Raw genomic sequence first — 21541 nt, 5'->3', positions numbered from 1 at the left:
AAGTTATATTAAGCTTTAGTAATATTTTAAAAAAAACTTAACCTTTTAAATTAAAATTATTAAAACTTTTAACTAAATTATAAAATATAGCTATTTCTATTTAAATATATAAAATAAAATTATAAATAAGAATTTAATTTTCTTATTTATTAACTTAAATTTTATTATTAAAAAGTAAATAGTATTTAAAAATAGCTAATATAATTTATTAGCTTCTATTTAAGTATTATAAATAATATAATAATAACTTAAATATATTTTCTTTCTTAAAAAAACTTAAGAGGAAATTTAACTTCTATTTTTCTAATTTATCTTCTAAATTCTAAGAGAATTTAAGATTATATTAAAGTTAGAATTTATAATATAAATACAATAGATTATCTCTAAAAAGAGCTACTTAAGTAAAATTTACTATATTAAAAATTAGTTATAATAGAATAAGTATTAAAAGGAAAATTAATTTTTTAATAATAAAAGATATCTCCCTTATATTTTATTACTTAGAATAAGATTACTATCTTAAGGTTATTAACTATAAATAATAAGGTTATTAATTATAAATAATAGAGTTAAAGTTAGAAAAGTTAAATAGAAGCTTTAAGTAGAGATTAGTAGGTAATAATCTTATTATTTAGCTATTATTTCTTTTAGTATTAGGTAAAGTACTTATTATTTATTTCTACTATTTAAGATTATTATATAGCTTTAATTTATTTAATAATATTAAGTAAAGCTAAAAAACTAAATATAATAATTAAAATAATAATTAAAATAATAATAATTTTTATTATATTTATTATTTTTATTTTTATTTTTATTATTTAATATTAAAATTAGTAATTTTTAATTAATATAATTAATAAAATAATAAAATACGTAATTTTTAATTAATATAATTAATAAAATAATAAAATAATAAAATAATAAAATAATAAAATTTAAATTTAAATATAATATATTTAATAAAAATCTAAAATTATATAAAATTCTAAGTTTATTAAATAATAATTAACTGTAAAAAGTTAGTATATTTAAATTATTATTATACAGTTAACCTACCTCAATAAGCTTTTCAGTTAACTCTAAACAATCACGGTTAATATCATCCATAGAACCTAGTGAGCAAGATCGCCAGAGGCCTCCAAAGCCCATATTATCCAAAGTCTCTATCAATAATGACATTGAACCAACGGCCCGCGAGAGTTGGGGGTTGGATGACAATGTCCGTAGAAGGACATGCGCCGCTCCCAGCGTGCTTGAGTTCTGGCCGTGCAACAGAATGTCGTCCAGCAGAGATCGGATGGCTCCGCACCTATTGATGATTTTAGCTTGACTGTCATGAGTGAGTATTCAGGGGCCGTAACTAACAGGTGGATAGCAACAGAAGGCCGTTTGGTTGCCAGTTCATTCAACCTCTGTAGGCTGCGTGTCTGGACAGTGTCCTCCAAGTACTGGAAGTCCACAATCTCAATGGCCGTCATTAGTAGCAGGTTCTTGTCCTGGATTGCCCCGATGTCTGGCAATTCGCGCGACTTGAGTACCGTGTTGACCTCGCCGGGGTTGATACCGGCGGACCACAGGCTATCCTTTAGCTCCTCATGGCCCACGGCTCGGGCGAGGAGGAGCGCCAAGTACGCCGACCCTTCTGGGACATCCCTCACGCTCGTGTTAGGGTTAGAGCTCCACGTCGTCATTTCAAGAAATGATGATAAAACTCGCATTGCGGTTTGTCTTGTTGTAGTGTCCGTGAGACCACGAGAAAGACACGCGCATACAGCAAACTCAAAGGTGTCATGGGTGAAGTGAATGCCATATACGTCCTCCAAGGGTAATGCCGCTTCGTCAAGTGGGGTTCGGCCCTGAAGAAGCAGAGGCACCATTTTCGCACCCCTGAAGTCCCCCCCGGTGCTGATATTGGCCAAAACTGCCTCAAGGAACAGAGCAGCACAGCTGAAAAGGTTTGCCGGGACCAGTCGTACTAGTGACATGGCGAGCCAGAACAACTGCAAGCCGTATCGGGAGGCGGACGGCAGCTTTGCCATCATCTTGGAAAGCGAGGTCACAATTGAAACGAGCATCTCGCTGTTGTGGTCCTCGCCAAATCGACCCACGCTGTTTCGCAAGGCTACGAGCACTTGATAGAGTAGGTCATCATCCACCTCTTCCCGGGCAAGGCAGCCCATGACTGTGAATGCTCGTGGTTGGATAGCTGGGTTGTTTTGAAACGCTGTGCTAGCCACGAGGCTCATCCACCGGGATCGCCAAGCATTGGACAAGTCGACTGTTGGGGCTGCCACTGAACAAATCTCGAACAAAGCAGACGCCAGGTTCTCTGTGCCTGACAACGCCGGGCCAGCTTCTTGTGAAGTGGACACCGATGCACCGTCGCGGGCGAAAGCAGGAGGTGCGGAGAATATGTCGCTTCGTGGGTCGCATAAGAAATCCAGGCTTGCTCGCAGTTTGCTGGATTTTGCATCGTCTAGTTCAAACGAAGTGCACACGGCATGAACTGAATTGACTAACAACCGGTAAACAAGTAACCGGACGTCCTGGCTGCCGGTATTCGCCAACATGGTCACCACGTGGAAGATCTCGGGCAGGAACAGCTGAGATTGCACCCCACTGTCGAATGACAATGATAGACAAAACTGCAGCAGGATGCAAATCTCTGTCCAGACAGCGTTATCTGGCAGGTACTTGGTTGGCCTCAGAGATGAGCGGTTTAAAGCTTTGCGGAGGCGTGAGAGGATTTTCCCTCGCAGCGTCACGGTGCCAATGCCGACCACGATGGATGAAATGACCTCCAGGGGTTCCTCATGAGCCCCATAGCTCATCGCTGTCTTCAGAAGCTCATCCAAGAAAATTTCGAGCAGAATTTCGTCCTGGACAATCTTCGGCCACACAGACTGCTCAAGGGAGTAGATGAGTGCGTGATCTTGAACCGTGACATCAATCAATTTTCGGAATAGAACAGCCACCTTCTCCCTTCCCTTCTCGCCATCCATTTCGTTGGCTAGAATATTTGTCCGTAGGCCAGGGAGCCAGGGAGCCATGTATGCTAAGCTCAATGGCTTCTGTTCGTCGGGGAAACTTTCCCACCCGACGAAGAATTCGGTCAAGAAGTCAGAAGTGAGTTGAGGTTCTGCCAGTGCCAGCTCCGTACTCATGTTGACAATGAATCGCATCGGGTCCAAAGGAACCGATACATCTAGCGTATTTAGTGAGTATGAAGTACAATGATGTGATATGCTTGCACTTACCTTTCGTACATACAAGCCTCGAGGCAGAGCTGAACTTGAAGGCCTTGCAAAGCGCACCAAGCAAATTGTATGAGGAAAGTCTCAAAATGTGATCAGGACTTGACAAATTTGCCAACGCCAGGTTAAGCAGCGTCCCCGGCACGTCCTGGGGCCGGATGAGCCTTTCGATGGATTTTTGGGTCCTGCTGTCCTTCCCATGTTTCGCCTTGGCCCCTCTGATGGTTTGAAGCACGTCCGACTTCTTGGGGCTCGTGAAGTACATGACAATCTTTCCGTTGTCTGCTCTCAAACCAAAAGCTGAATCGTCCTCGGTTTGAATTGATGTAGGGGCCTCATCGACCTCGCCCAGTCGGAAGATGTCGTTGACAGTGGTGCCCAACCGAAACCCCGTGAAGATCTCCTGCTTTTTGGTTGTCGTAACCTGGACAAACTGGCTGCCGACCTTGATGATGACTTCGATTTTGCCCTTGGATTTGGATAGTCGTGTGATCGGTTGAAATACATATCTTGTGTCTGTCACAACACTGATTGTTTCTTTTGGTAGGTGAAGTTGACTGAGGTGGAAGTGGGCCTGTAAGTCCTGAAGGCTGCCTATCAAATGATACTCCACGTTTTTTGGATTGAAGACGCCGTTCTCATTCTTCGTGCATACTCGTAGAAGCCGTCGAAAACATCGCCTAATATAGGAGTTAGTGGTGGCGGAGGGAGGGCTGAAAAATGCTAACGAACTTGAAAGCGCTATTCATGTTGTAGACATAGATCCTAGTCAAGTTACATGAAAGTTCAGAGGGAGTGAGAAGCTCCAACTTCTTGAAGAGATCGTCTTGCGGTTCATTCCTCCCATTATAGCAGGTAGCATCTATGAGAAGTCCAAATGGCCGATGCCATAGTCTACTCGCGATCTGGTTGAGTGTGAGTATGGAATCTGGGTAGTTTCGGGATCGATTTCATATGCAAAGCGGAGCAGAAGAGGTGAATGGCGGAGAATGCAAAAGAATTGAGGATAGAAAGACAGGTCACTTACCTTCAGATAACAATAGATGAGGGTGTCGTAGTCAATGCTCTCTGTCTCGATGTGGCGAAGAATGATGCAGATTATTGATAGGCCGTCCTAGAGATTATCAGCTTACCAAGGTGTGAAGCAGTGAGACAGAGCCGCTCACCTTGCTCTCGCCTCCGTCATATACTGCTCGCGCTGTCAAGAAAGACTCGGTACTTCGGAATGCGTTACGAAGCATGAAATTTTGAAATCGAGAATACATAGGGGGGCTGTTGGCTGAAACCTGGGGCCGGTTCCACGAAACCGCAAGCGGCGGAGGTCCTAGATTGGCGATGAGGTTCCTCAGTGGCTCTAAAACTGGCGAGCGAACCCGAGCAACGTCACTAGACGACCTCATGTATTCTCTCCTTTCCCGTGAAACCAAGGTTTGGCGTACGTGGTCCCAATGGTCGTACAGAAATCGATGAAGTGCAACACAAGACCCAAAATCAAACGATTCTGTGGACTTTTGAACCTCTAAGTGATGAGGGGCCACCTGAGACTAGTGAGTAATTGCCTTTGATATTGGGGTTAGTACTGACCGAAATCTCCCGAAGGAAGGTCGTGACATGGTAGATGTTTTGAGTCAGAAAGTCGTTGAGTGGAAACATGTACGGCTCTTTTGCGCCAAAGAGCACGTTGTTGGCGAGGTTTTGAATAACCTTTGCAATGAGAAGAAGGCCACGGCGCATTTCCTTGGAAGGAGCCGTTGACACAAGGCCTTCGACCTCGGGAGCTACAATGGCCGGGCAGAAGAAGCGAAGAAATATGAAAGCCCCCACCGCGGTATATTTTGCATCTGGGAATCTGGCCACAACCGCATTGGAAATCTAATGGAATCATGAATAACCGCTCCTAAGAGAGAGTTCGTAGGACTTACAATATTGCAAATCTTTCGAAATGCTGGTGGCATGCTTGACGAGGACGCACAGATATCGTCAATAAAAACCTTGGCAACGATTCGCAGCTGTAGAGCATTCTTCTGAAGTTCCTCTGTTGAAGCGACCCTCGCTGGGTCAAGTTCTAGGTCCAGGTCCTTGGAAGTTAGCATGAGTCGTTCCAAAACTTTCTGTAGTGTTGCTCGCAGATAGGACGATCCTTTCCACTTGGCATAGACAGAAAGGGTCTTGGTTGCGACACAGCTCCGGCGTAATAGTTCCGCCTCGTTTTCTATCTCGGCGTTAGCAACGCTAGCAAGCATGGGGGACGAACTCGGAAAAGCACACATACCAGTGTCCTCTATCTCCTGCTTGATAAGGGCCTCCAAGAGCTCGAATATGAGACCTCGTTGCTCAAAAACCGTCAGGAGACAGATGGTAAGCTCATCCACATCGGTGCTCGGGCAAGCTACACTCATTGACATCGCGAGTGAGAGATCACTTGTCAACAACTTTGGTACGTTATTAGCAACGTCAAATCTCACAGCAGTGTGGTTGAGTACGAACCTCTAGTAATTCCTCATACTTCTCACTAACAGCGGAATCCGTTAGGTTGCTGAACTCAGTGCCTTGAATCAAGATATTGTACAGGACTTTGACGAATGCTGTGCGAATCTCGACATTGTCATGATAGCCGATATTCAAGGAATGCTTGAGACCGACGTCGATATTGGCACTAAGAAGATTCGAGAGGATAGTGATGGCTAGGTCTGAATTGGAGATCGTTTCATTTTGAATGGTTACTCCAAGAGAAGGATCGGACCGACTGGAATCGGACGGCTCATGGTTGAGGAGTGAAAGAAACCGATTGAAGTATGTGTGAAACATCTGCGACTTCATTTCACTCATACCAGCATCGGTATGGCTATCGGATGGTTGCAGAGGGAGCCGAAATGTGAGATCGGCCAGCGACTTGAGGCAGGCTTTGTCCAAGTCTTTCTGAACTCGGCTCATGTCGTCCGGTCTCGCACTCAGCCCATTTTGATCCGGTCGCGGGGAACGAGGTCGTGCTATCCAACCGAAGATGTACTCAAGCAGTTGATTTCTGATACGTACGTCGTCTCGCAAATTCAAATGCTCTTTCCTCTTAGTCACAACCTCACACAAGTGACAGACCCGAATCTTCACTCGCAAGGTATTGGGCGTGTCTGATACACCATCCAAGAATTTCGCAAAGTTTAGTGTCAAGGCGCCGAGGTGGACTGAGGATGCCGCGCCGAGGTCTGATGGGCTCTCTAACCGTTCCACCAATGCCTTCAACAAAGACGCAGCCTGTTCCGCAAACACAACTTCACTATCTTGGCCTTTGTCGACTGGAGCGAGAGCGCCAGTGAAAAGAACCTCAAGCTCGGACTCGAGGGCTTTGAACAAAGGATGGTAGAGCGCTGGTGAAACTTCGCTCGAAAGGACATCCCGCATTGCCTCACGCACCCGCACGTTGGCACAAGCCAAGAGTTGGATACTCAACCTCAGGTATCGTGTTAGGAGAGGCTCTTCGTAATGTTCTGAAGAAATGCGGTCGATCCACCTCAATCCACTAAGAGCTGGCTCTTCCAAGATGATGGCTTGATCAGCGGTGCAGATGCCGCCCAGTGATGCTAGGAATCCTGAGTAATTCCTCCATTCGGAGACCAGTTTCTCATCAACTGCGTCAATTGTTGAGGTAGATACATCCTTAGCAAGATGAATCCACCGATCAAACGCAGTCTCCCAAGCATTCAAGATACCAGTCGTCGGAAATTGCATCCGACGCAAAAGACCTCGAACTCGTTTCTGAAAAGCCACTAGTCCGGTGAACCTAAAGGCACGGGATGCAATCTCTTGGAAAATCTCACCGTTCCGAAGGACAGAGGCTGAAGACTTGGCCGACTCAGCATGCTTATCCACGATCGAGCATTCCTGGAAAAAAAGGCCGATGCATGATGTGACGAGCTGACAAGTGTCAATGTTGGCAGAGCATAGTGAGATAAGGAGAGTGGTTTCGAGCTTCGACGACGCGCTCACGACATCTGACGTCTCTGCTGGTATCTCTGCTAGCTCCTATACACATTTAGAAACAGTCATAGATATGAAGGGTTATGATCTGACATACTGGCATGTGCTTCAGTAAGAGAAGTCGTGCTTCTAGGTATTCTTGAAGGGCAACTAGTCCTTGGTCATCCTTTTGCAATGCGATACGCTCACATAAGCCAAGTAAGACTTTCGAACTAGCAGCATGTTAGGTTAGGAACAGACACAGCGCCAAGTTCATCGACTTACCTTCTACTCCATAGCTCCCCTCTAAGTTGCTGCGTCCCAAATTGATGACCCGTGTCGAATTGTCGATACGCCTCTAGATGGCCCGTGAAGAGTCTATCTGCGACGCCGGTAGCAAGTCGTCGGACCGAAGGCTCGGCAGACAATACGCAAAGAAGAAAGGATTTGAAGAAGCCGCTGCTCGGATCATCACCAGAAAGGTCGTCGAGCAATCGCGCGGGGGAGGCATCTAAGAACTGGAGGATGCTGCAGACCATTTCCATCCCATCAATGCCTCCTTGGGCTGGGGTGCCAGTTGATTTGGAAATTTCGATCTAGACTCCACAGTTACAATGGTCGTTCTTCGCTGTTAAGATCTCGACTCACCTCTAGCTGAGAACGCATGAATGGCACCGCAATGTCAAATAACTCATGGTATCTTAGGGCGTAAGGTTGTTGCGCAAAGTAAGAGCAGCTTTGGACAACGGCTAGTTTGAAGCTGTTGGGCGTATTGGGTGAAATGCAAGTCTCGACGAGGGCATTGACACCGTCAAGGTTGAGGTGAGCTAAGCTAACGAAGGCGGCAGTCATCATGTCTTGCTCAAAAAGAGTTGGCTCGGACGAAGAAACACGGCGGAACACTGCATCTCGGACCTCGTCTTGGACATCCTGAGCGTAGCTGACAAGAGCCGAATCACTTTCAGCATCAAAATGGCGGGCTGCACGGAGTAGAGACACCAGGCAATGACCAGCCTGCTCATTTCGATTCCTCAACGCCTTCCTCAGTCCATCAAGGAAGGAAACCTTCTTGACCATACTGCCGCTCTTGGCTTCTCGCATGTTGCTGGCAACCTCAAAGACATCTGGGAGCAGGAATAACAGAGTTGTCTGTAGTGGGTAGATGAGAGCCTTCCGCCTGCCATTGTCTGTTGCGGCCTGCGTCATGTCAAATAAGGTGTCTGCGCCGCCGTCGAGCCGCTTATGAAGGAGATGAAGCTGGACGAACTCGCGGGGGAAACGATCGAGCCACCTGGTTATGAGCAAGGGAGTAACTACAACAATGGTGTTCTGATAGGGCTTTCGGAAATGGAGGAAGCTGGAGCAAATTTCCTGGATGACCTGGCCAAGCTTGGGGCCGTCCACCCAGAAGAATGACAACAGTCTGAGAACAACAAGAGCAGCCTTTTCAGCATCTTGGAAGGACCCTGACGCTGCGGGGCCCGACTGGACGACAGTGGTCGTGCGGATGTTGTATACGACATTCCTGAAGTAGTCGAAAGCGACGACCCAGCTCGAAGCGGTGACATATTCAATCACAGTCTTGACATAGGCGTCCATCTCGGCTAGATGAGTTCCAAGGCGGCCATCGTCTGAGGAGTCATCGTCTCCAGTCATAACAGAGGAGTCGTCAGAGCGAGGAATGGCTACATTGCGCGTGGACACCTGGTCGAGAAGGGTCTGAGCGGGGAGGATATAACTATCCGGGATCGGCTCGAGGAGATGCTTCAGCGCGTCGAACAAGCGGCTCACGAGAACCTCGTCAAGAGGAGGCGGTGCGGGAGCTGGTTCGGAGTCGCTATTGCGGCCAAGCGAAACCCAGTGGGCAGAACAGCAGTCGGCAATAATAGCGAGGATATAGAGCTCTGAGTGGAGGACGTGGCTGGGATGCGAGGCCACGGCAGTGTATGGACGCGCGAGATCTTCGAGTAGGGACAGGAGGGAGTCGAGGACGGTGGATATGGTTATGTTGCCGAGCTCGACCAACGTGGCCCTTGTGACATGAAGGATGTCATCTTGTTGCAGGCTCTGGCCGCTGGTGCCCGCTCGATGGGGGAGCTGGTCCGCGATGTCAGTTCAGCGTGTCCAGCATCGGTAGAGCATGATGGGGCTTACTCTGGTGGCGAGCTTGTCGACAAGACAGCCGACCAGGCCTGCGTCTCCGTTCATAACTGCGGCAGCATTGAGCGATGTCGGAGAATTCGAATTGGTTAGGTATCCAAGCCTGCGCTGGTTGTGAGCCAGGGTCGTGGCGGTTGTGGCGGTCGTGGTGGTGGTGGTGGTTGGTTGGTGGTGGTGGTGGCCTCGTCGTGACCAAACCCCGCGAGTATTCCCCACAGCACCGCGTGGCGGCCACTTTATAAGTAAATAGGTGGTAGTGAGCTACCCTAAGGGAGGTAGGTAGCTACGCCGTAATTAGGAGAATGTACCGATCCTTGCTACTTGGGTGGGTGGGTACCTGCTCTAGACAACTTAGGGACGCTGGATAACTGGAGCGCGTCGGAGCTCAATTCCATTTTTGTCCAAGGAACAAGGGAAAGGAGATGAGTTAGGCACAGCACTAAGGACGCAGGGTGCCCGAGACTGAGGCGCACTCGAAACGGGGTTAAAAAAAACACACACTATGCATTAAAACTCTCGCGCCTTTCGGAGGTGCTAACTTGTCAAGTCGGTATACACGCCCCTCAACTTTACAAGCAAATGTTTATCTAGGTAGGGTAGATATTTCACAATTCTGGAAATTGCCCTACCACAACACGGCTTTTGTCCGAGCTTCCTTGGCTGTGTTAGGCATCATCCATCGCCGGTTCTGACCCGCACTTCCAAGCGTCATCTGCGGTCTCTCCCTCCTCGGTAATAATTGCCGGAATCCCTGTTTCTATTATAAGAATTCCCGCCAGGTCCCTGGTACTGTCCAGATGGGCCATGCGGCGGTGGAGGCTGGCCCTGACCCCATGAGTTGTTGTTGTAGCCTTGGTGACCCCCATGCTGGCCATCCTGCGGCCGACCGTTGTAGTAGTGTGCAGGAGGAGGAGGAGGTGGCAGCCCAACGCCAAAGCCAGCAGCCCCAGGTGGGGGGGGACCCGTGCCAGGAGCATGAGGAGGGCGGTACCCATCCTGTCGACCATAGCCGTTCTGCGGCCGTCCCAACTGATTTCCACGCCCGCCACCAGGTCCATAGTGGATGCCCTGTCCTTGTCGACCAAGGGGTGCTCCTCCATAGCTTCGTCCACCCCGGTTGGATTTTCCTCGAAGGACTTCAATGTCACTGTGTGAAAGGGCTGGTCGTGGTAGTTGCACCCCTCGTAGTAGCATCGACTTGTGAGTATGTGAGGTCTGAGGGAATTCGTAGTTCACACTTGGTCATGTTAGCCAAACACAAAGTAAAACAAAGGAGGAAGAAAAAGGAAGAAACTCACACAAGAGATCGATCGTACTCAAGATCTGGCAAGGACCGTCGCTCTAGGGGATACTTCAGCGCCCCATGCGGGACGTACCCATCTTGCTTCTCGACTTTACCGGATAGCCCATCACTATTCTTGGGGTTTAATTTGAACTTGGGTTCTCCTTGTCGCTTCGAATAAAACTTGGTTGAGATATCATCGTACAAGCTTTCGTGGCCGTCAGATAGGATGAGAACGACTTTGCCCATCTCGTTGCGAGCGGAATCCTCGGGGCTCAAGAGAGGGTATTTACTTTGCACTGCTGAGAGCAGCCGCGGCATGTCGATGAAAGGAAGTAGTGCAACACCTTGCCAGGCAAACTTCTTCCCGTTTAGATCGATTTCGAAATCCTCGGGGTAGAAATCGATTATCGGGCTGTCCTCGTTCAACATTAAGTCGTGAAAAACTTCCGGCAGTACATGACGAGAGGCCGCAGGCTGCACACTCATCAGTTGCTCGAATGGTTTGGATGTTCGACCTTTCTCAAAATTGATTTGCATCTGAGAGAGATTCTTGAAGTCGGCGGCGAACGGCGCGTAATGATAAGGATAGTACCATTCCCACGAAGGACATCCTTGGAAATAGTAGAGGAGGACCCAAGCCAAGCCTTCTACATATGCCCGGCCAACTGAATGGCGGAATTCGATGTCCTTTGGATCTTTGTGGAATTTCTTCTCATAATAACGGTCCGCATAACCATCTTCCCAGAGTCGGACCTCGTCAGTCGAGCCTTCTTCTTCGCTCGGTGCCGTTGGGGTACCGGTGCCTGCTGAGTCGGTGGCAGCGGTGTTGCTGTTCTCATCCATGCCGGATGCCTTTCGCTTTCCGAGAGCCGAAGGAGGTGTCTGGGCATCCACGACCTTGGTGGTATCCGAAAGGGACTTTTGTGCTTGAAGTTGGGCCTTCAGGACACTGGCGGCGCTTTTGTTCGCCACGTTCGTGTCTGTGGCTGTGCTGCGATTGACGATCATGTCATGCGTCAGGGCAGTTGCTGGCTGGGTCGGATAAGATGTAATTGGGTAGAGCGGCAGCCCAAGCGAAGGGTTCTCATGACCATTCTTTCGGGGTGTGGACGCTCCACCCTGGCGCCCGCCTCTGCCGTTGTTCTCATGAAGTTTCCGTCGTTTGAAGTTGGCTTCACGACGATCTTCCTGTTCCTTTCTTCGCTTGAAGATGGCATCCTCTTGCTTCGCTAGGCCATCAAGAATGTATTGTGCTCTTTCCAAGTCAATGTGTCCATCCTTGGTCACATACCCGCCCATGGATGGTAGATTGTCTTTCCAGATCGTGGTGAGGGTATCAATTCCGTGATCACGAATCTCGAGAGCTGGGAGATGAGGCAAGAAGTCGTTGCCCACAAAGCAGCACAAAAAAATCCAGTCGTCGATCGCACGTTCGAGGTCAAATCGGAACGGTAAGCCAGGAATAGCCAGTTCGGCAGCAATGTACTCTCGTAATACAGAGACATGAAGCCAAATGAACGGCTTGAGGGCAAGGGCATTATCTTTCTCGTCGAACTCGCCCTCCTTTGGCTTCACCTCGCCGCGGCAATTGCGAGCCTCGTGTCCCTTCTGTCCACACAGCTTGCAGACGCGAGCCTTGCTATCTTGAAAGAATACGTCCTCGCGTAGAACGCGGAAATGAGGTTCGTGAGTGGCCAGTCCCAGCATGATAAGGTCGGCGTCGAGACCGTAGATTACATGACGCGTGTTTGGATCGTGGTCCGGGGATGCGCGTTGTGATCGAACGAAGTCCATGATCTTGTGCTCTCCTTCTCCGGGAACGGTGGCATCAGATATGATGACTTTGAGCTTAGCCCAACCAGGATCGGTGTTCAATTTGTACTGGCACCAGTATCGCAGGCTCAAGGCGAGGGTGTCCATGAATGGGGTTCCAGGCGTGATGGAATTGGAATCGAACGCCCTTTTGGTGGCACTTTCCATGCTTTCAGCGGGCAACGAACCGCCATTCTGCTGCTTCATCAACTTGATAAGTTCTTGCTTGTCCGCCTCCTTCTCTTGCGCTTCTTGGGCCGAGCGGAATCGTCTGGATCTTTGCTGGTTCATCTTGGCTCGTGGGGCAACTCCATCTGCGATGGGAAAGAAAAAATCAGCAGCTGTGCAACGTACAAGGGATGACAGAACCACAGGGAGGCCAGGCACAATCGAGGCTGTTTACGTACCCACAGCGATCATGAGGATCTTTCGCGGCCGCACCATGTTGACGACTCGGTCGGTGTACCTGAAAACCTCCAGCATCATCTCTTCCTCATCCTTGGGTGCAGGCCGGTCCTCGGGGTGGGAGCAGGGATGGACGATGCCGTTCATGTCAAGATAAAGATTGTCAAGTTCTTCGCCATTTGGATTCGGCCTCGTAGTGTCGACGGGAATGGTCGAACCGTCTTCCATTGTGATGGGTTGATCCTCGATCACTGGCGAGATGATCTTGGGATATTTGTTAGAAAACCATCGGAATGCCGCTGGGATACCCATTTTGATGAGGTCGTCGGGGTTACTCGGCGAAGCGCGTATTGGGGTGCTTGCGCAAACAAAGGTGTCAGCGCAGAGGGAGATTGAACGGGCAGAATGGCCTGCGAGGACGAAGGGTAGGTAGTGTCCACAGCAGAAGGCGTCGCATGGGTCTTGTGGAATTGGTGGCAATCTAGAAGAAGATGTGCGCAGGCCAGTGCAAAAATAACCTCGAGAAAGTTGAATGTAGAGGTGAGCTCAAGATGGTTGCCTGTCGCAAGATTCTCTCAAGAACATGGCTGGCGGCGAGCTTGGCTTTTCCGCGCCGAAGCTTGCAGGGACCTCGTGGTTCTCCTGTGGCGCGGCATTGGGGCTGGTGTGGAAATCCCGGCCTCGGTAGAAGCAAGCGCCGAGAAAGGAGAGCTTCTATGCAGTTATCGAGTGGACGCATCGTCCTGAAGCCCATATCCTGACAAGCTGTCCATAGCTGGTGAAATAGGTAGCCTGCGTGTACTTTGCACGAACCCGCGACGCCGACCCTTCACAAACGACGCATCGGCGCGTTCTCCGACTCTGCATGCCGGAAACGGCTGTTTGAGCCCCTACGAGCACCTCCCCGAGACCAATGGCACTGAGACGCCGCGAACATGTTTTCGATCGCCACCGCACCGGCGAAACAGTCAGTTAGTGAGACCATCACCGTCCTAAGTGGGCGTCTCAGCTCTGCAACTCTGCTCGAGGACCGACGGGCCGCAATATTAGGCCTCCGGAGCTTTGCCAAAGACTTCCCAGCATCCGTGGCGTCAGGTGCTCTGAGGAGCTTAATTGGAAGCCTGAGTAAAGATGGAGAAGACGTGGACACCGTCAAGGTTGTGCTCGAGACGCTGTTGATGCTCTTCAGCCCCAATGAAGATAGCCCTGAAGCTTCAGATGAGATTGCCTTGTGGTTAGCCGACGAGTTTACCCAACGGCAGGAGAATATTACCCTGCTCCTCGATTTCCTTGAGACTGCAGACTTCTACTCTCGCCTCTATTCGCTTCAGTTGCTTGCTGCCATTCTATCCGCGCGTACCGAGCGTACTGAGGAATGTGTATTTACTGCTCCCCTAGGAATATCCCGCCTGGTTTCTGTTCTCGACGACCAACGCGAAGCTATCCGAAACGAAGCTATTACCCTCCTGACCTACCTAACGCCGACATCGCTCGAGATACAGAAGCTCGTTGCCTTCGAGAATGCCTTTGATAGACTGTTTGCTATCATTGAGGCCGATGGGTCTCTCGCTGACGGTGGGAGGACTGTTGAGGACTGCCTGATACTTCTCGCTAACCTCCTGCGTGGCAACACCTCTAACCAGTCCCTCTTTCGAGAGTCGGGTTGTATCAGTCGCCTGGCAAAGCTGTTGAGCCAAGTTTTGCAACCTCAAAGCGAAGCTCCAGACATCGCATCGTGGGCGCAAGCACAGAAGAATCGCAACGTCTATGCGTTCCTGGCCATCATCCGACTCTTTATCACACCCGGCTCCTTGGGGACGCCACAGAACCAGACAGCAATCTGGCGACATGGCCTGGCCTACCACGTCCTCCAGCTAGCCTTTAGTCCTGGTGCGCAGGTGCAAATAAAGGCCGAGGTGCGAATTTCCAACCACCAAATTGGGAGAGTGTAAAATTGACGAACCGGACAGGCTTTGGTCACCTCTGGTGATGTGATACGAAAGAATGCTGCACTTCAGGAAAGCTTCGCTCAGATCATGGTTCCCTCGCCCTTGGACGGGGGTGATGGAGTTGCGGGAAAGGCCAACGGACGAGCCCAAGTCTACGTAATTGATGCATTACTTGACTTAACCCTATGCATGCAAGACCTGCAGGAGTTCGACGTTCGCTTTGCTGCGTGTGGGTGTCTTCAGGCCTATTTTACGCACCACGCTGAGGTGAGGTTGCATTTTCTTGGACGGGCTATCGAGGGACACCAGTCTGGCCGAGACGAGTCAGCCAACGTCCTTTCTGTTTTACTTCAATCTTCCGCAGAGGGACCGGTGACCGATCCTTATCGGTATTGGTTCGCAGCTGTCATAACTTTTCATTTGCTGTATGACAGTCCTGAGACCAAGGCCAAGGCAATGAGCCTTACCGAGGGCGACGCGACGAACGGCGAGGAGGTCGTGACCGGTATTCAAACCATTGCTGCGCATGTCATCTCGGGCCTTCGTCGGGGGGATGACGCACGTATTTTGGTTGGGTATCTCATGCTGCTTCTTGGCTGGCTGTTTGAGGATCTCGACGCCGTCAACGATTTTCTTACTGAAGGTAGCAATGTACAAAGCTTGATACAGGCTGTCTCGCAACCTGCTGCAACCGGTGGTGAGCTCGTACAAGGTTTGTGTGCGATGCTACTGGGTGTTGTTTACGAATTCTCAACTAAGGACTCCCCGATCCCGAGGGCCACATTGCACTCCATCTTCACATCGCGACTTGATCGGGATCATTACTTGGATCGGTTAGCGAAACTGCGCAGTCACCCGTTCATGCGGGACTTTGAGGTCACCCCCCAAAAACTCGATACTACATCCCCTGGAAGAGTCGCCGATGTCTTCTTCGACTCTGTCTTTGTGGAGTTCTTCAAGGACAACTATAGTCGCGCAGCACGTGCTATTGACAGAGACCCTGGCATGGAGATACCTGTAGTCACGAATGGTGTACAGCAAGGTATTTCCAGGGAGCTAGTGGATTCCCTTCGCGTCCAATTGGAGGACAAGGATCGCGCGATACAGGACGCGCAATCGGCTATGGCTTCAATTGAGGGACAGCTTGGCCAGGAGCGAGCGGATCACCGGCGCACCAGGGAATCAGGTGTAGTTGAGATGTCAAGGATCAAATCCGTCAACGAGGGCTTGCAGAAGCACCATGGCGAAGAGTTGCGGTTTGTCACACCCCCTCCTTGAGTGTTGAGTACGACTAATGGTTGTATGCACAGTAAGCTACAAGCTCAACTAGCTTCTAAGGAGAACGATCACCGGAGGCAAATTGCACAGCTTCAGACACAACAGACGGCCAAGGACAGTGAGCATCAAAAACAGTTGGTTCAGGCCCGGAAAGGGGCCGAGGCCGAGGCCGAGAGAGTGCAACGACGGAAAGATGCTGAGATGGCGGACCTGCGGGCAACTATCAGCCGACTCGAAGTCGATGTGTTGAAGGTATTATATCCCTTGCATGTTTGGATGACACTGGCTTACGCGCACTCCCATTCAGGCACACAAAAGCAAAACTCAAGAGCTGCAAGAGCTACGAGAACGGAGCACGGCCGAACTGCGGGCCCTCGAGATGCGGAGGACAGCTGAGCTGAAGGACCTTCACGAACGAAACGTTGCCGAGCTTCGGGCTATTGAAACGCAGAGCGCAGCTGAGCTGAAGGATGTTCAAGAACGCATTGCAACTGAATTGGATGAGCAGAGATCCAAAGCCCAAAAAGCCGAGACGCGGAGCCAGGGCTTGGAGAAGCAGCTCCGTGAATCCAGTACAGCCACTAAAGGCAACCTATCCAAGACTAAGGAAGTGAGTACCTTGATGAATCGTGATCGGCGGAATTATGCGACTGACGGTGGTTAAAGTTGGAGTCGAAATTGGCCGAGTCGACCAAGGCAAAGGAAGCCACGCAATCGGAGCTTGAGGACCTTCTCATGGTGTTCGGGGACCTGGAGGAAAAGGTGGCGAAATACAAGGTACGCATCACCGCTTGCGGATACAGCATTTGCTATGACTAATTACAATACAGGCTCGGCTGGCTGAGCTTGGTGAAGTTGTGTCGGATGGAGAGGATGATGACGAAGACGAAGAAGATGACGAAGACGACGAAGAAGACGAAGAAGACGATGACGAAGGTGAAGACGACAACGACAAAGGAAATGTCGCCTAACAAGTCGGGGCTGTGGAGGTTTTGTAAAATACCCCTTACAGAAATATTGAGAGGGTGCCTCGCCAGATTGCATTGCATCCATTACATTGCATCGTATTGGTTGGGGGACCCGGAAATTCCCCCAAGAGGGCATAGCCTCCTCCAGTCGCTGTGATCCCACAAAACGCAGTCAAGCTTAACTGCGACGGTTCTGACTGATATTGGTATTGGCCTCGGTATTGTTCCAAGTTCGGCCACACTATCCTGTTGCAATTTTGTGATCGTCAAACCCAGTAATCATGTCACTGCACAACGACTCCGAAGGCTCTGATGAGGGCGAGTGGCTCGACATGGAGCCCGAGGAGGAAGAGACTGTGGCCATCACCTCTTTCTTTGATGCGCAGACTTTTCCCACTGTTGTGGCCATGCTTGACCACTGCAAAAAGGACCACGCATTCGACTTCGCCGCTTGCTTGAAGCGCCTGAGCCTCGATTTCCACGGCGCCGTCAAGTTGGTCAACTACGTGCGCGATCACGTCAAGCAGGGCTTGTCGCTGCCTGCAGAAATCTCCCTGGGCGACTTTGAAGATGAGCGATACCTCCGGCCAGTGCTGGAGAATGATGCCCTCATCTTTTCTCTCGATGAGATTCTTGAGACTATTCAAGGCAGCGGGGCTGATATGGAGACCAAGGACGCCTCCGTCGATAGTCTGTCGGCGCGGAACCGGGAACTCGAGGAAGAGCTCGAGAAAGTCCGCGGCCAGTTCGCCAACTATCGTCTGGCTGTCGAGCAGACTCTTGACCGTCGGTGGGGTGATGAAGCCGACGCAGTTCCTGCTCAGAAGAAGGATGACTCTGCGTATTACTTCGAGTCCTACGCCGCTCATGGTATGCCCTCCCTGTAACAATACGTCCACAAGTGCTAATTTTCATCAGAGATTCATGAGACCATGCTCAAGGATGTGGTACGGACGGACGCGTACCGTGATTTCATCTACGGAAACAAGCACATCTTCAAGGACAAGGTTGTTCTGGACATTGGATGCGGTACTGGTAAGAGACAATCTATCATAGCAAAACTACTATTTGGCCTTTGACTAACCGTTTTGATTAGGTATCCTGAGCATGTTCTGTGCCAAGGCCGGCGCAAAGCAGGTCATTGCCGTTGACAAGTCAGACATCATCACAAAGGCCAGGGAGAATGTCTTCAACAATGGCTTGTCCAACGTCATCACGCTGCTCCGAGGCGCTATCGAAGACGTTCAGCTGCCGGTGGATAAAGTTGATATTATTGTCAGTGAGTGGATGGGCTATTGTCTGCTCTATGAGGCTATGCTTCCTAGCGTCCTCTATGCCCGAGACAAGTATCTCAAACCCGATGGACTGCTGGCACCCAGCTCCGCCACTATCTGGATCGCTCCGGTGGCAGACTCGGAATACGTCTCTGACCACATCTCCTATTGGAGAGACGTCTATGGATTCGACATGAAGTCCATGCAAGAGGGAATTTACAATGAGGCCAGGGTCGAGGCCATGCCCGAGAGCTCCGTCTGCGGTGAAGCATTTCCATTCAAAGTACTGGATCTTCATACGATTAAAACCTCAGACCTTCAATTTACGGCTAAGTGGTCGTCGAAGCTGACTCGTAAGGTTGACAGTGTTGATGGCTTCCTGATCTGGTTCGACAATTTCTTCGCAACATCGCGGAGTGAGCCCGTCCCTGCTCCCGAGACAACGCCAACCACATGGGACAAGACAGCTCAAGGCGGCGTGGCTTTCACCACTGGCCCATACGGCACCGTGACGCACTGGAAGCAAGGACTGCTTATTGCACCACAGGAGGAGTCTCCGGCAGGTACAACGTCACCGGCCAGCCTTTCTGGAGAAATCACATTCGAGGCCCCCGAAGACAACGCCAGGGCATTGACGTTGAAGACCTCCTGGACGGACCCCGAAGGTCACACAAGGACCGAATCCTGGCAATTGAAGTAGGCGAACTTGGCAACTGGAAAGCGAAGGTCAGAATAGGTTCAAGAGCATGGTTCAGGCAGAGGATTCGGCCCTGGGTTGCCACAGGCCTCAAAGATGAGGAACGCTGAGGCCCTGCAGAATTAGGTTCACAATGCTTAGGAATCCTTCTCCGAGGATAAAGCCCTGATTCAAAAGTTAGAATCTGCTAGCTTGGAGGTGGGTACCTATACGTACGGAGGCGAGAATAATGAGCGGAGTGTTCGCTCGTCGCAGGACGTGGACCCAATACCATGCAAACAAGCCGCCAGCTGTTCGAGCCAACGTAAACGACGGGACGTTATACATGCCTTTTTTACATATTAGCAAGATTGTGATATGTAGTAGCAAGACCTTGACTGACCAACGGCGACAGCGATTCCTCCTGGGATGAGAGGCCGCCACCTCTTCCCCATAGCGGCGGTCCTGACAATAGTCGTTGCCGCAAAGAGCACACCCGTTCCGATAGCCCATTCTTTGGCCATATAAGGCAATCCAGCACCTGTGACGAGTCTGGCGGTGAAGATCCAAACATAGGCGGTCGGGACCTGGAAGAGCTCTCCAGGGATCTCGTAGACACTGTCATACAACTCATGTCAGCAAGTCTCAACGTCTGCAGGACAACGTCGACAGAGAAAGCACTGACCGAGTATAGACACCGTAGATAAGAGCGCTGAGAACCGCACCGGCAGTGGCTCCAATGACTTGGCCCCAGAACTGAGCCTTTGGAGCTGCTCCTAGTAAATGACCTGTCTTGAGATCCTGCATGAGATCACCTGCTTGTAGTGCACCCTTGCTCTAACAGTTAGCGACTCAATTCCGGAATGAGACACAGCAGGTTGAGTTGGCTTACAGCTTCGGACTAAGAAAAAAGGATTACTATCAGTTGACTGTTCATGGTCGTGGAGCAAGGGCAAGACCTACCACGGCGCCAGCAATGAGATTGATGAGAACACTGGACTTGTGAGTTTGAGGAATAATAAAGGCGAAGAACAATTGGGCGAGCTTGCTAATTCCTGAGACTGGGTTTAAGTCCGTCTCACCCAGCGCCCTGACACCCATGATGCTCAAAACCAAGGCCATGAGAACAGCAATGATGGTGGCGTAGAGGGGGACAAGGTTGCCAAAAACAAAATGAATCGTTAGAACACAGATTGCGATAGATGCTAGGAGGCCGATAGACACGAAACTACCGCTGATGCGTTGCTCCGGCGGGGCATCCTCGTCCTCTTCCACTGGGTCTGGGTCAGTTGGAGACTCCTCTGTTCTCGTTTCATCCAAGGAGGTTGGCTCGGTATCGTCGTTGCGGAGTAGAGAGTAGTCATGGGAGCGCCGCTTCCACAGCCCTATGATGCCATGCTCCTGAACTTGGTGTCGCAGCGAGGCCATAATGCCAAACAGATCCTTGGATAAGAAGGGTCTCAAGGCGACGTATGCGAGGCTAACTACGGCGTCCACCAACATGATTGCCAGTGAGATCCAGATGATCCAGCCTTTGCTGCCATTTTCCCAATCATCAACGTCACCTGGAGCCCAGCCTCGATACTTCGCGAGGGGGCTCAGGATGCCCCAGCCAACGACGGCGCCAATGGTCATATGGAGCGTAGTTTCGGTGCCCATGATGATTCCCTGGCCGACATATGCGAGACTGGGGTTTAAGGTCCAGAGCCAGGTGTGGGCTGCAACAGAGCCGAAAACAGGCAGGTTGCGTAGGATAGGGAAGAAGTAGGTCAGAAGCGTGGAGAGGCCGGAGCCGACAAAGCATATCAGCAGGAGGCGCATGTTCGAGGCCCAGTCTGTGCTGTCAGGAGTCTCCTCGAGAGTTCCCGGCTGCTCTTCGTCAGTCACAGCTGGGCCAGGATTTGCTGTGTGGAGGGATGCGTCGTGAGGCACGAGGCTTGCGAAGCCACCCTTTGCGGCGGCATCAAGCTCTTCCTTGGAGGACTGCTGCCCGTGCAACACTGAGATCAAAACAGCAGTACTGAAACCACTGGGGAACTTGAGGCGTTCTCTAATGATGACTTGATGCCGCCTGTGAGAGCGTAGGACAGCGGTGAGCAAGATTGGAATACAGGATTGGGGCAGGGGCGAGGCTCACAAAGGAACGGCAAAGACAACGCCAAAGTAGCAGAGCCCGAGAGACCAAATAATAAGCTGCCAAGTGCTCAGAGTAATGGGACCCTGTTCGTCAGCAGCCAGCAGGTAGTTCAACGCCGGGATCTACAGCTCGTTAGCTCGTTGCGCGTGTCCCGTCGAAGGGGTTGGGACGGGGAATCCACTGACGACGCCGACGAAGCCGCAGCCAAGAGGCATGATGGCCATGCCGCAAGCAACGCTCTGCAGGAGGACGTTCTCTACAGGAGAGAACGGGAAGCGGAGGTGCGGAGAAAGCAGCTTGAAGATGCCGAAGCCCATGAGGCTGGCGGGCATGGACATGATGGACACCCAGCCCGTCTGCAGGCCAAAGTACATGTTGGAGAAGCA

At 50.4% G+C, this 21541-nt stretch overlaps 4 protein-coding genes across 4 annotated transcripts; 2 read left to right on the top strand and 2 right to left on the bottom strand.

The window, feature by feature from the left end:
- Nucleotides 1-997: 997 nt before the first annotated feature.
- On the bottom strand, nucleotides 998-13185 carry BGZ61DRAFT_532870 (uncharacterized protein; the record flags this gene model as incomplete). Its single annotated transcript, XM_046253925.1, has 18 exons — nucleotides 998-1012; nucleotides 1060-1312; nucleotides 1369-3208; nucleotides 3261-3937; nucleotides 3990-4162; nucleotides 4285-4371; nucleotides 4424-4795; nucleotides 4842-5129; nucleotides 5180-5469; nucleotides 5530-5689; nucleotides 5745-7277; nucleotides 7330-7444; nucleotides 7497-7807; nucleotides 7860-9308; nucleotides 9366-9474; nucleotides 10162-10608; nucleotides 10670-12782; nucleotides 12876-13185. The coding sequence occupies 18 exons, from the start codon at nucleotides 13183-13185 to the stop codon at nucleotides 998-1000; spliced, it is 10542 nt and encodes a 3513-aa protein (XP_046104485.1).
- Nucleotides 13186-13575: 390 nt separating this feature from the next.
- BGZ61DRAFT_37262 (p115 like vesicle tethering protein) lies at nucleotides 13576-17083 on the top strand. The gene is made up of 5 exons (XM_046242190.1): nucleotides 13576-14789; nucleotides 14844-16078; nucleotides 16133-16352; nucleotides 16408-16877; nucleotides 16931-17083. Exons 1-4 carry the CDS (start codon nucleotides 13809-13811, stop codon nucleotides 16762-16764), a joined length of 2793 nt encoding a protein of 930 aa, XP_046104484.1. The 5' UTR covers nucleotides 13576-13808; the 3' UTR covers nucleotides 16765-16877; nucleotides 16931-17083.
- A 266-nt stretch (nucleotides 17084-17349) lies between these two features.
- Nucleotides 17350-19042, top strand: BGZ61DRAFT_352763 (S-adenosyl-L-methionine-dependent methyltransferase; the record flags this gene model as incomplete). The annotated part of the gene is made up of 3 exons (XM_046240451.1): nucleotides 17350-17938; nucleotides 17987-18103; nucleotides 18165-19042. The coding sequence occupies 3 exons, from the start codon at nucleotides 17350-17352 to the stop codon at nucleotides 19040-19042; spliced, it is 1584 nt and encodes a 527-aa protein (XP_046104483.1).
- Nucleotides 19043-19216: 174 nt separating this feature from the next.
- On the bottom strand, nucleotides 19217-21529 carry BGZ61DRAFT_352856 (OPT oligopeptide transporter protein-domain-containing protein; the record flags this gene model as incomplete). Its single annotated transcript, XM_046240458.1, has 6 exons — nucleotides 19217-19368; nucleotides 19422-19636; nucleotides 19704-19855; nucleotides 19982-21089; nucleotides 21156-21277; nucleotides 21341-21529. 6 exons carry the CDS (start codon nucleotides 21527-21529, stop codon nucleotides 19217-19219), a joined length of 1938 nt encoding a protein of 645 aa, XP_046104482.1.
- Between the last annotated feature and the right edge of the window lie 12 nt (nucleotides 21530-21541).

Source organism: Ilyonectria robusta, assembly GCF_021365365.1.
Source record: "Ilyonectria robusta strain PMI_751 chromosome Unknown BGZ61scaffold_10, whole genome shotgun sequence".
NCBI classification, from domain to species: Eukaryota; Fungi; Ascomycota; class Sordariomycetes; order Hypocreales; family Nectriaceae; genus Ilyonectria; species Ilyonectria robusta.
Note: the sequence above shows the minus strand (reverse complement) of the source record. Positions and strands in the feature narration are given on the sequence as shown.